This window comes from Podarcis liolepis (assembly GCF_965112155.1).
Source record: "Podarcis liolepis genome assembly, chromosome: 9".
NCBI lineage: Eukaryota > Metazoa > Chordata > Lepidosauria > Squamata > Lacertidae > Podarcis > Podarcis liolepis.
The window spans coordinates 45,969,683-45,983,882 of record NC_139564.1 but is presented as its reverse complement, the minus strand read 5'-3'; the positions used below and the strand labels follow the sequence as shown (position 1 = coordinate 45,983,882).

The following is a 14,200-nucleotide window of genomic DNA, read 5'->3' as shown; positions in this document are numbered from 1 at the left end:
CTAGCTAGCTGCAAGCATCTACAGTACCCCCTGGTTGAGAGCCGGGAAGGGGTGGAGTCTCCAGCACATTTTTAAGCTTCCACTATGAGCTTATATGCTGCTTATATTCACTGCTCAAGCAACAGCTCTCTTAGAGCAGGGGTCAGCAAACATTTTCAGCAGCGGGCCGGTCCACTGTCCCTCAGACCTTGTGTGGGGCCGGACTATATTTTGAAGGGGGGGGGGAGGAAATGAATGAGGTCCTATGCCCCACAAATAACCCAGGGATGCATTTTAAATAAAAGAACACATTCTACTCATGTAAAAACATGCTAATTCCCAGACTGTCCGTGGGCTGGATTTAGAAGGCAATTGGGCCGGAGCCGGGCCCCAGGCCTTGTTTGCTTACTCATGCCTTAGACTTAGAGCATCTAAATAGGGCTTCTCTTTCTCTCCCCGCACCCAACTTGAGACACAACAATATAAAAGAAGGTCATTTCTTTCTATTAATAGTCCTGGAAACATTCCATGAAAAAATGTGATAAAATGCCTTTGGCAGGGATGCCAGCATTCACCCCTCCCCCAAGTCAAGCCTGGAAAATAACCTCCAGGGGCTTGTTAAAGCCAACTCAAAGAAGGAGCGAGCTTTACAAGCCCCCAAATTCAAATCTAAGCTGTGGAAGACCTACTCGTCTTTGCCACTAACAAATGCTTTCAACCAGGAGAGAGAGTTCTCCTTGCCAGTGGCGTAGCGTGGGTTGTCAGCACCCGGGGCAAGGCAAGTAATTTGCGCCCCCTAACCCATGGATTTGCGCCCCCTAACCCTAACCCCCAGGTGTTGCGCCCGGTGCGGCCGGCCCCCCCCTGCACCCCCCACGCTACGCCACTGCTCCTTGGCAAGCATGTAATCCAACTTCAGTGGTTCCCTTCAGGAGTCTGCAAGGCTGAACTCAGCTGGTTTTACTGACGGAGATTACACGGGCTGTTGCTGCATGTAATTCCCAGCAGCCAAAGCAGCCTGTTCCGCTGCCAGCTATGGGAAGGGGAGGCAAAGATGGTCTGTGGGTCATCTGTCAGGGATGGTCTTTCTGCTCCAAGTCTCCCTTTTTGTCCCTGGTGCCTCTTGCTTTTAAAATGGTATGGAACGACAGTTTAAAGAGAAGTGGGGGCTCTCAGATCCTTTCCAAATTACTCCAAAAAAGAAGAAGTGCTCACTCATCTTTAGTCCATAGCCAATATTCAGCATTAGAATCATCCTCCTGCTGCATCAAAGATTTATTGGAAATGAAAGCTATGAATAAATATCGGCTCCATCGTGGCACACATTCGTCTCTCACTTGGAATCTTTTCAGCCCAACACTGGAAGGCCAGTTTTCCAATACTGCCACTTTTATGACAACATATCTGGAGCACCTGAATACTTTTAAATGAAAATTCTTATCCATGTTGAGCTGGAGTTTTCAATAGGCCCTTTGATTGACAGCTGTACCTAAAAGCTATTTCCCCCGGGTGGTATTCAACTGAGTGTTACCCAGAGCAGACCCAGTGAAATTAACCAGTCATGCACATTAATTTCAGTGAGTCTGCCCCAAGTAAAATTTAGTAGAGTACGACCCCTTATGTCTCCCTAGTACTTAGCTTGAAGAGAAAATTGGTTTCTCTGTGGTGAGAGCTAGATGCTTAAAGATGTAAGAATTACGGATGTTCTTTTCCATAATTCTTGGAATAATGAGACAAAGACTAGGGGCATCTGGAAAGATAATGACTCTGTCAACAGTGATTTGATCCCAGGAAGAAAAGTGAGGGTCAAACTAGAGAGGATGCTAAAAACATCATTAGCAATTATCCTTTTTTTCTCCCTCCAGCGGGCTTTGGGGAGGGTCTTCCCAATTTTCCTCAGGACTACAGCTCAAAGAGTGGATGGGGAGATATTAGAGAGAGAGAGAGTTTTGGATTTGATATCCCGCCTTTCACTCCCTTTAAGGAGTCTCAAAGCGGCTAACATTCTCCTTTCCCTTCCTCCCCCACAACAAACACTCTGTGAGGTGAGTGGGGCTGAGAGACTTCAAAGAAGTGTGACTAGCCCAAGGTCACCCAGCAGCTGCATGTGGAGGAGCAGAGACACAAACCCGGTTCCCCAGATTACGAGACTACCGCTCTTAACCACTACACCATGCTGGCTCTCAAATTAATTTTTTCATCCCCCACCCACTGGTACCGTGGGGTGAGATTTTCACTGGGAATGATATGGGAAGGAAATGGTAGCATCTATTCTTCCTGCATAGTATAGTCCTGGTGGCAATTCTGATTAAGGTGGTAGTGGTTTCTTATACCTAACATGGTTACATAGGTAGTGGTTCTTATACCTAACATTTAGCACTCTGCTTGGCTTGATGCTAAAAAAAGGAAGAAAAATGGAACTGCCCCAAATGACCAAATAGAGGTTAGGATAAGAACACAGGAAACAATGAGTGATATCCAACTCAGAAACCAATTGATATGAATATGACTAATGCTGGGTATCACCCAATAGCAATAGTGAATAATTTCACACACACACACAAAAATTGAGTAACCGAGGGTAAGAAAATAAGCTCATAGAAAATAGGCATTGAGAGGAATATCGTTAATATACTTCTGCCTCTTCATCCAATTTCTCGTCAAAGAATTCAATCACAAGAACATTTCACCACCCACCTGCCTCTGGGATAGTTAGCACACGAAAGGCACCGGAGGTGAAATTACATTCTGTTATGTCATGAGGAATATCTTTTGTATGCTGCTAAAGAGCTGGATGGAATAAATATAGAAAAACTCATTAGAGATGCACTGGAAGAATACTGTCAAGGTTACCTATCCATTATTAAGAGTGACTGCCAGATTAGGCAAAAGAAATAGAATGAGAAAGAAAGAGTGCTAAAACAAGAGAAAAAGAGGGATGCTGTTATGAAAAATCACTTAACATCCCAAGTCCCTGTCTTGGGAATTTGCCAGGCAAAGATGTGCTAAGGCATTTACATGCTTTTATATGAGTGTTTCAGTAAGAAACAATATGACAGAGAAGAAAGAGTCAGAAAAAGACTAAAATAAACCATAAAAATTGTAAACAGAACTCAAATGCACCAATTGGAATTTACAAGGCCGTAAAAAAAATGACAGTAAACCATCCTCTGTTAAGTTTCTTGGGTTTTCATGGTATAACAAGAGTGACTGATTCATAGAGAATAGGAGGCGAGTTCATTCTGAATCTGAAGCTTTATATTTATTACTTGGGGTTCTCACTTCACTTGCAAACAACATTTTTAATGAGCCTCTGGTTGTTCTTGTTCTTGCTGTTTTTTAAAACCAATCTTATTGTATGCCACATGAAAATCCTTAATCAGGGACTACTTTGCTCTTGAATCTTGTTTTAAATATCATGCTGAAACAAAATATGAAATGTAAGTACACTGATAATGTATGCCATCACCTGAACAAGAGAGAATGAGAAGAACTGGAAAAACACAATGACATGAAATGAAAAATTGAGCTGTTATGGTTATGTCATCTACTGCACTTCAGATCAACGTATTTTAATGATGTTTTAAAAGTAATTCATATGGCCTACATATCAATGTGATTCAGAGCACATTCCATAAAATAAAAAGAATATGGGTCTAACCCAGACTTATTTATAAAAAAAACACACTGGCATCAATGGGAATTAAGATAGGTAAAGGTAAAGGTACCCCTGCCTGTACGGGCCAGTCGTGACCGACTCTAGGGTTGTGCGCTCATCTCACTCTAGAGGCCGGGAGCCGGCGCCGTCCAAAGACACTTCCGGGTCACGTGGCCAGCGTGACGAAGCTGCTCTGGCGAGCCAGAGCCGCACACGAAAACGCCGTTTACCTTCCCACTAGAAAGCGGTACCTATTTATCTACTTGCACTTAAGAGTGCTTTCGAACTGCTAGGTGGGCAGGAGTTGGGACTGAATGACGGGAGCTCACCCCACCGCGGGGATTTGAACCTCCAACCATACGATCAGCAAGTCCTAGGCACTGAGGTTTTACCCACAGCGCCACCCGCGTCCCGGGAATTAAGATAGTCATGACTAAAGTCCTGTTGATTTCCAATGAGTCTGCTTTGAATATGACTCAATGCAACCCTGCTACTGTTTACCAACAGAGACATAGAAGATATAGGCGAGTTTGAAAATACTAGACATTTGCTTAGTGTAATGCTATTATCCTTAAAGGACAGCTTATGCCACTGGCAAACTCCAGCATGTTTCTAACGTTGGGAAATCTTCTGGCTGCAATCTCAGGAACCAGGGCTGATGCCAGGCTTCAGGGAGCCATCAGCAAACACACAACATTTTGTTCGCCTTCCTCCTGCCGCCACAGTGCCACCAGTAACACCACTCCGCCCCCGCTGCTAGTGGTTCCCCATTTTGAGGAATGGGGTGTGAGCAAAGCTTTATGCTACAGCAAAGGAACAGTTGCCCATTTCCCATCACTTGATCTAATCCTATGTTCTAAGCAACATGGACAGCACAGTTTCATATCGTATATCAGACAGTTATTACACCCAGGGCCAGACCAGACCAAGACATTTCAGCAGCCGAGGTGAACCCAAAATGGTGTCCTCTACCCCACTAGGGAAGAAGGGGTGGTTGCAGTTCTACAAGAGGGACAAGGGTGGGATGAGGCCAGCAGGGCACCCTATTTGCCAAGGGGCTGCTGCAGAGGCGGCGTTGGGGGCAGGCTGCTGTGGAGGAGGCAGATGCAACCAAGGCAGCAGCGGCAGCAGGCGATGCATTCCACAGAGGCCAGATCTGCTGCCCTGTGGAACCTGCCACCTGATGTCATCGCCTCACCTTGCCTCATGGGTGGGCTAGTCCACCCCATATAACTCCATGTATCATGTCCACCTGAGCATGTCACCCTTTACTATATTGGCAATGCTGGCAAAGACTGATGGGAGTTGTAGCCAGCAGCATCTGGAGGACACCAAGCTGGGTCTTCCCTTCTACATAAAAAAAGAACACTGCTGGATCAGACTGAAGGTTCACCTGATCCTGTTTCCTATGGTGGCCAGCCACATAATTCCAAAAACAACAACAACATATTCTGGGCATAAAGGTCACTACGCTCCCCTGCTATTTGGTCCCCCTCAATTGGCATTCAGGGGCATGTTGCCTCTGGTGAAGTTTCCATTGACTTAACATGGTTAAGAGCAATTAATAGGCCTGCCCTCCATTGATTTGTCTAATAACCTTTTAAAAATCATTTAAGCCAGTGGCCATAATCACATGCTGTGCCAGCAAATTCCATAATTGGGGGAAGTGGTGGGTTTTGTTTTTTTTGTCCTGAATCAAAACTGTAAATCAATTTCAGCAGCCAGCCACTTGCATTTTTGTAGCGGGGTTTTATGTGCAGTGTTTATTTTGATGCTAAAAAGGATGCTCTGTTTACTTGTTAACTGTGTTTTGTATGTTTGTCTTTTATTTAAGATGCTTTAACCTTTGTTGTAAACCACTTAAAGATCTGAATATAAGAAATACTTAAGTTCTCCAAATCAAAATAAAGTACTAGCATCAGGGGGTATGAAGAAAAATAATTTCTCTCCGCTAGAAAATATTTATTCTCCCCTGTTACCTGTCATCTGTTTTTTTAGAACTACGAAGTTCTCACAACCAACTTCTGTTTTGTTTGTTTGTTTATTCACATTTTCTCAGCTCCGTGATAACCTTTTCTGAGAAAGGGTTGTCAAGACTGCACATTGTTTAGTAGGAATTTCCTTACTTAACACATGAAATACTTGAATGGTGTACATTTTAAGACTTGAGAGCATATACAAAATGAAATAAAGGATTAACGCATCTTCAGTAGCAGAGACCACACAACCAAGTAGCACTACATGGAAAGCCTTCATAAATAGGGAAAGTTTAAGCGAGGGTGGGAAACCTCAAGCCCAAGGATTTAATGCAGCTCTCTGGGACTCGCAACCTCAGACCACCCTACTCAACTTCACACCCTGCTTGTGTATCTTTGTCCGGATAGAATATGGCCGTGAACTCTTATAATGCATCTTGCTTGCCTGGATAGAGAACACCGGGAAGTCGGGGGGAGGTTGAGTGCATGTAGAAACTTTCCTACTTTGCAAAGGTAAATTTTGCAACCACAACTCCACCCACCTTTGCCTCTGGCCATGCCCATCACTGGCACATAGGCCCTGGACAATTGCTCTGAAGGGAAGGCAGTTCTCAGGCTGAAAAAAGGCATCCAATTCCTGGTCTAAAGCACAGCACTGCAGATGCTTGATGGATGCCCAGACAGAGGGAATTTCACAAAATGAGAGCAGTGGTGCTGAAAGACTTGCTCTATGTGGTCGCAAAGTGGAGCGTAGACACATGTGGCATGGTGAAAAGTGCCTTTCTCAAAGACCACAGTAGCACTGCGTTACTGGCAATGTTATCTTTAATTCCCAGTATGGAATTTGCCTATATCATAGCCAATGTTCTAAGAAATGACATGCTTATTATCCACTACAATTGCTAAGGTTTCTGTCGTGGTGAATCACTGCCAACTTAGACTCCATAAGTGTACACATGAAAGTCAATGGGTTTTTATTGCCCAGTGTGCAGCACTTAACACTTACCTACCTTCTGATGCATACTTAATTGACAATGTAATCCTATGCATGTCTACTCAGAAGTAAGCCCTGTCATGTTCAATGGGTCAGAATTCCCCATATGCTAGTATACGATTGCAGGCTTGATCAGCTGTTGATTTTATCCCAAGGCCCACTAAGTTTATTCAGGAGCCTTTTGAGATGAGAGTCTGTCAGAAACTTTTACACCATCAAAGCCTACCAATTCACTCCTAGATTCATGCTTGTCTATGCTCTCAAAGGTCACCAAAAGGCTGGTGAGTCATTGTAGGCATTATGCAGGAGCCATGCCCATTCTTCCAGAGCAAAGCATAAGAATATTGGAAGCTGCCAGAGGTGACTCAGCAGGTATAGCTGCTCTGCATCTTTTCACTATGCAGGCTTCTCTGCCACCTCATCCTCACTTTCCTAGTAAGTAATAGTGACCTGCCTACAGGGAAACTAGCACAGCAGCTCCACCCCACCTGGAGATCTAGTGAGGCCATGGGTCCAATCACCACATTTACTAGCAGCGGTTCTCTAGTATTCCAGACAATGTAGTACTCCCAACCCAACCTGGAGATGTCAGGGATTGAACTCAAAGCATTGAGCTATGCCCCCAAGACAGAAGTTAGGTTAATAGGCCTCTAATTTCTTGGCTCTCCTTAGACCCTTGATAAAAACAACCCAGAGCTATGTTGGCTATTTTCCAGTCCTCTGCTTAGGATGCCAATGTTGTCGATCAATGATTTCACATTTGAGCTCTTTAAGAATTCTTGGGTGGATACTATTCCCACCTGGACACTAGTTAGCCTTTAATTTGTCAGTTAGCCCTAGGATGTCATGTCTTGTCACTTCTATTTGCCTTAGCTCTTCAGATGCCTTTTGGGCATCGTTCAGACATGGGGATCTGTCCAACATTTCTCTCTAGTTTCACTACTCTCCTTCAACTATCCTTGCACACCTTTGTTGTCTCATGGATCCTCAGAGGCTGGTTTCCTGTCTCTGATTATTTAAAGAACAGATCTGCCAGTGATTGTGATGCATTTTGACACCAGCTACTGCTATTTTTGCCAGTCAATGGCTCAATCAGCCACCTATCACTTCCCATGTATGTTTCATGCGGCGGAAGGAATACAGTATATACCAATTACAAACGAACCTAAATTAAAAAAAATCACTGATAGTACACAATGCCAGTTCCTTTCAGGTGGGAATGCTATGCGAGTCCATACAGTCTAGACCATGAACCTTTCAAGTTTCACTGTTTTATCTGCACAGATGCACCTCTAAGGTAAAGGTAAAGGTACCCCTGCCCGTACGGGCCAGTCTTGCCAGACTCTAGGGTTGTGCGCTCATCTCACTCTATAGGCCGGGAGCCAGCGCTGTCCGCAGACACTTCCGGGTCACGTGGCCAGTGTGACATGCTGCATCTGGCGAGCCAGCGCAGCACACGGAACGCCATTTACCTTCCCGCTGGTAAGCGGTCCCTATTTATCTACTTGCACCCAAGGGTGCTTTCGAACTGCAAGGTTGGCAGGCGCTGGGACCGAACGACGGGAGCGCACCCCGCCGCGGGGATTCGAACCGCCGACCATACGATCGGCAAGTCCTAGGCGCTGAGGTTTTACCCACAGCGCCACCCGCGTCTCAGATGCACCTCTACTCAGAAGTAAATTCCAGTGGATTCAACAGATCTCACTCCCAAGTAAGTGGATATAGGATTGCAGACCTAACAAACTATGGTATGTGTACATTACAAACTTTAAACAAAAACAATTTGAAGACCTCTGTGTATTAAAAAGCATTCACAAATAGAAAACATTTATAAAGTTTTCAGTCAGTGTGTCAAGAAGCCACGCTAGGGTGTAATATGCAGAATGACTGATGGCTCTACAGAACTACATTGTCTGTAATAGAATTAAATAGTGTGTGTGTGGGGGGGGGTTAATCCTAGAGCAAGCAGTGCCCTCCAAACAAGTGACTCCCAATCCAACCAATCCAGGGATATTATTGATCTTAAATAGCAATCACGGTAATAAAAATAACTGAAATGTGGTATACTTTTTCTTTTAGTGAGAGACCCATCTGAAATATCAAAATTTGGAATATCAAAAGCTGGGGAAAAAGGTCTGTTTTGCTGCACTCAGACTCAGGTCCATTCAGATTAGAACTTGATCAAATGAATTCAAATGTGAAAGCCAGACAGCTTCTTAGTACAATACCAGTATAATGGGAGGTGGAGAAACTATTCAAGAAATGTTGGCACCACTTCTTGAAGCACATATTCCTGAGATTGAACTATAAATGATGCCATGTAAATATGTAGTCTTAGAACCCAAGTTTATTGCACCCTATTTCTTGCACATCTGGCTGAAAAGCAGGAGATGTAGAACTAATAATTAACACAGGAAAGCACATCTCTTGCACACAAAATGCACACTACCAAGCATCAACTTGATATTCTGTTCCCTCTTATTACAATAAATACATTTCTTTTGCACACTTATTCGAAACCTGAATCACAGGCCTGTATAGATACTATTTTGTGTGATGTGAAGGCCCGCTCAAAACATTTTGTTAAAAGTCTTGTTTTACTAATGGGGAGGTAATACTGCTTCTCCAGCACAGCCAAGAACAGAGTTACTCAAGCAGGGTGATTTCTAAAGACCTTATTAGTGCTAATTTCACCCTACATGTTCCAGCAAGTGATCTCCTAGAACTCCAGAGCTCATCTCCTCATTGTCCATGCATTGATTTTTAAGAGGGAAGTTTTTATTGCTTGTTGTTGTTTTGTTCTTCATCTGCTGTTCCAATTCTGAGCCCACTTTTCCATATGTACTCTTTAGTATGCCCCATTGAGCTTGATGAGGCTCAACCTCTGATCAAACACACTTAGGATTGTGGCATAACTCTTCCTTCCACTCAAGGTAATGTGTTAAGCCGCAATTTTGTGCACACTTAGCAAGGGGTAAGCTCCATTGACCATAGCAGGACTTACTTCTGCGTAAACAGGGCTAGGATTGGGCTGACAGTTAACTAGAACACAAAAGTGGGCATCAGCCATTCAGATGTGCATTTCTCACCTCAAAATCCCTTCAACCAAACTGCTAAAAAACAGTTACTTATACTTTTTTTAAAAAAGTCATTTATAGTTTAATATGGTTAAGCACACTGAGCCTTAGAAGAATAGTATGCTCTGTAGCAGCAATACTAGGCATACTTACCAGGGAGTAAGCCCTACTGAACAGACTGAGAGTTGCTTCCAAGTAAGCATGAGGATTGTGCTGTGAAAGTCTGTTAAACCTTACAATCATTTTATGAAGGAGCAGTCTTCTAAAAAAGAGTGATGCTTTATAAGTGTAAAGCTTTGCCTTGATTCAGAGCACTTCATAGCCTAACATATAGAAACTGTGTACAGCAAATGTCAACAGCAGGCTATCAATCAACAATTGAATGTGCATTAGTGTGTCTTCCATTGATCAAACTAATTTATAAACATTCACTCTGTTGAAAAGATATAATACACTTTGATTGATGGCCCTTGAAATTAAGGACATTAAAGTAACAGTTAATATATATGGCTGTTGCCCAGTGCATTATAAGTGATAAACAAGCTACAGCATATATTTCTATTTCTATTTTATTTCATGCATCTCTCACCCTTATGCATGTGTGAAATGTTTGAAATCTATATGGAACAATTTGCAGTTAGGCCCACAGCAATATTTGCAAGTGAAATATAGCCATTCCTAATTTATCAGCAGCAATGATTTAAAGTTTTGCATTAAAGCAACTCTCTCAAAGGCACTTAATTTAATGCAAGTCTTATTTTGGTTTACGAGCCATACATAAACTTAATGAGTTGAAAATTATGACAAAAAATATAGGTTAGATTAATTGCTGTTAATCTCAGATGACGAAGACTATAAACTAGAGATACTTAGGAGCACATTATGACATCAAGCAGATAGAACAGTCCACGAACAGAGAGTATGTGTGCATACTTTTGTCTATAGAGTCTGACTCCTAGAACAACATTTGGTGAAAGAAGGAACCTGGACACTTTGAAGTGTTAGTGGAACAGTAGGAAACTGGGGGGTGGGGTGGGGAGAGAAACAGGTTCTAGCAGGGAGAGGACTGCACTGATCAAATAGGATGCTAGGTTTGCCTGCAAGACAAATTGTGAACTTTACTAGATGGCCTTTTGCAAGTCCCCAGAAGGCTAATCTCTCAGCTTAATCTATTCATTGGATTGTTTGAAAGATAAGAACCATAAGACATTTTGTTCAACGAAAAATGAAATTAGTGCTGATGATCATCATGTGACCATACTGAGGCATGTATACCTATTTCTAAAACCATATCATGGCATTTTTTTCATTCCACATTACACTGCTTAGGCACAACTGCATTCTAGACCTTACAATTGATAGCAAAATTCTGATCAGGAGAAAACTTCTTATGCACACACCTAGGCACACCCATGCCCAAACTTTGTGGTTCAAATTTAGCCTCACTACAGATCATGGGCTATGATCACTGCTGGGGAAGGGGATGTGGGCTTCAATTTCATCTCTCACACCCAGGCTAGAGTCAATTACTGTTCTTGGAAATCCAACAAATTAGCCTCTCCCAACTTTCTCCCTTCAGAATACAGTTGTCCTTCCAGAAAACCTTAGTACCAAATCCTCCTCTTCCTCATTGGGTCTTTAGATTGTGTTCAGCATTCACGGAGGAAGAGCCTCAAGTTAAAAGGATGCATCACAATTAAGAGCCATTCAGCTTTTTATGGCGACTAAACAGATGCTTTAACTCTCCACTTAACAGACACACACACACAAAAGAAAACTCTCTATGCTCCGGGCTGCTCTGGATCTTTTGCTTTCTGCTTACCTGCTGCTCTCCCAGCATGGTGGATTTCACCAGGTGTCTTTCCCTGTACAGAGACCAGAGTCCGATGTTGGGCAGGAAAATCAGAGTCACCACGAACAACAACGTCATTTGCAGAAATCTTTTCTGTTTCCTCTTCATGGCCAGTGGCAACGGATGCCAGAGAAGAAATGAGGTGATGGGTATCCTTCTCTCTGCTTTTTCCTTCCGTGGTCCAGAGCTCCCTTTGACTTCCCTCTTGCGCTCCTCAGTCTCACCGATTCACCCCCAAACTGTGAGCAGAAACTTCAACTCTGCCTCCAGCTTGGTCACCCCTTCACGGGGGGAGTCTGTAATCTAAGGATCCAAGGAAAAGACAAGGAGTTACTCCTGCTATTCTCTGACACAGCCTGTCAGCCACAGCCCTGCCCCATCGCCCCGAAAATACCCTAAAAGCCTATGGATCTGTACCTTCCCCTTACCTCCCCCCCCCCCGCAACCAATAGAGTCGATACGATTGGCTGCAGAGCTGCCGCTGCCGAAGCCCAGAAGTTACAGAAAGCAATTGGGGTGGGGAAGTAGGGAGGGCAGTTGAGTCACCCAACTCGGGGGTGACCCATTCTTCCATCGCCAGTGGCAGAATTTAAGGAGACGAGGCGGGGGAGGAGCACTTGGCAAGATCTTCTTTCCTGCCAGAGCAGAGATTTCTCCCCGAGTGGCAAGGGGCTCCCGGAACTCGGTTCGCGGTGTGCGCGCCTTTCCCACCAATGAAATGGGTCACAAGGTTCAGCCTTACCTGGGACCTCGCGCAACGGGGACTCGCAGTTGGAAAAGACATCTTCCAACTCCCTTGCTCTCTCACACACACCATCCCTCCTCCGGAAAGACCAGCCCCTCTTTTCTTCTTCCCTCCCCAGCAACCTCGCTGGCAGAAGGGAAAGCGCTTCGGCAGACTCCAGTTGGCATGACTTAACACACACACAGCGCGCGCAAACACACACACACACACACACACACACACACACACACACACACACACACACCCTCAGACGGTCTGGCTCGGAGACTATCCCTCCCCATCCATTCCTAGGCAGGGCTAATGGGGTGTGCAGACTATTGCTGAGTGAAGAATGTGTGTGTGTGTGTGTGCGCGCGTGTGAGAGAGAGGGAGAGGGGGAGGGAGAGAGAGAGAGAGAGAAGCAAGAGAAGCATCCAGGGCAAAATAAAAACAAATCACACCATTGCACTCATCAGGTTACCATTCTTCAGCAGCGGAACATTTTTAGAGCATCGTCTTGAAGCTGGGAGTCGAGGAGACCACAACGCGCCCGGCTGATGCGGCAGCCCCCCACATCGGGATCCAAGGCGATGTGGAAAAGTGGGCGGAAGGCGGGCAAGAAAGACCCCCTCCCCTATTGGCCCAGCCGCCTCATCCCCTTGCCTCCCATCCGACAAAATACTGGCGGGCGGCTCACACGTGCGAGAGATCCCAATTCCCGGAATTGGGGCTTGGGCTCGCGGGTGGCGAGGGTGGCCAGCCCGCCCTTCGGAGCCTCCCTCCCTGGAGAGCCTCTCACCTGACCCCCCCGTCCAGAGCTGCCCACCCCGGAGCAGGAGCAGCCGCGGCTGAGCAGGAGCAGCGCTTTCCTCCGGTGCTGCTGGTCTCCTCCTCCTCCTCCTTCTTCGCCTCCTCTTGTTCCTTCATGATCAGTTGAGCGCTGGCGGCAGCGGCAGCAGCAGCAGCAGCAGCAAGCTGGCTTCTCCGACGAGGCGCGCAGAAAGGGGGAGGGGGCGCGACAGAGGCGGCGGAGGAAGAGGCGACGGTGGCGGAGCCCGTTGCCGGCGGAGAGGCAGGGCGGCTTCCTGCGCGGAGTCTCCCCGGCGGCCGCGCTCAGCCGCGCGCTCTCTCCCGCAGCCGCCTCCGCCAGGTGAACGGGGAGTTCTCCGCCCGAGGGGGGCCTGGTGGTGCGTCATGGCCCCGGGCAAGTTGGCGCTGAGGCGAAGCCGACGGAGGCGACGCGACCCGCCCGGAGAGGCCGGGTCTGAGGGGACCGTGCGCAGCTGAAGAGTGCCCAAAATAAAAGTTGGGCTAGGAGGCCAGCGAGGTACCGGCCGAAGCTCCGTCTCTTTTCACGAAGAAAGAGGCTTCCGCCGGCCCCCGCTCAGAATCACTTGGGCGAGGGCCTAGTTTCAGGTGAGGGTGGTAAGCGGCTTAAGCCTGTGCCTGGACTGTACCACTTAAGGCGAGGGGTTGACGGGCTACAACTGTCCACGCGAGAAACAAAGGCTAGAAGAAGCCAAGAAAGGCAATATCTTTAAAAGCCAGTGTGGTGTATTGGTTTTCATTGCTGAGCCAGGAGCACGGGGATCTGGGTTCCAATCCAGCCACCAAAGACACCTTTCTGGGTGACCTTGGCATGGTCTCTCAGCTGCTCTACCTTGCAGGATTGTTGGGGGCAATGAAATGGGCAGGAGTGATGGGTGGGTGGCACCCAGAGCCCCTGGGAGAAAGGATGAGCTCCAAATATAGAACAATTTCTGCCCCTATGTATGTTCCCAAATGGGAAGAATTCCATCATGTAAACCGCCACCTGCGGTCTCAAAGTGGCACAGTCCAAGAGGCAGCTCCTGAGCTGGAGATTGTATGGCAGTACTGTATAATTATTGGCTTTACTAAAGAGTTGAGGTCAAAGCGGAAGGGGGCAACAGAAGAAATGC

General features: G+C 45.9%; 1 protein-coding gene across 4 annotated transcripts in view; it reads right to left on the bottom strand.

Annotated features, from left to right (window-relative positions):
• Nucleotides 1-13,454, bottom strand: part of GALNTL6 (polypeptide N-acetylgalactosaminyltransferase like 6) — a 458,632-nt gene extending 445,178 nt beyond the window's left edge. The window contains exons 1-2 of one of the 4 annotated variants that reach the window (XM_083520305.1): nucleotides 13,060-13,454; nucleotides 11,507-11,839 (exon numbers count right to left, since the gene is read on the bottom strand). In XM_083520305.1, the coding sequence (XP_083376431.1) occupies nucleotides 11,507-11,644 (138 nt within the window). In that variant the 5' untranslated portion in view covers nucleotides 11,645-11,839; nucleotides 13,060-13,454. Of the gene's footprint in view, nucleotides 1-11,506; nucleotides 11,840-12,278; nucleotides 12,642-12,721; nucleotides 12,913-13,059 lie in introns of those variants that run through there. The other 3 variants (XM_083520303.1, XM_083520304.1, XM_083520302.1) reach the window with 3 other exon arrangements.
• Between the last annotated feature and the right edge of the window lie 746 nt (nucleotides 13,455-14,200).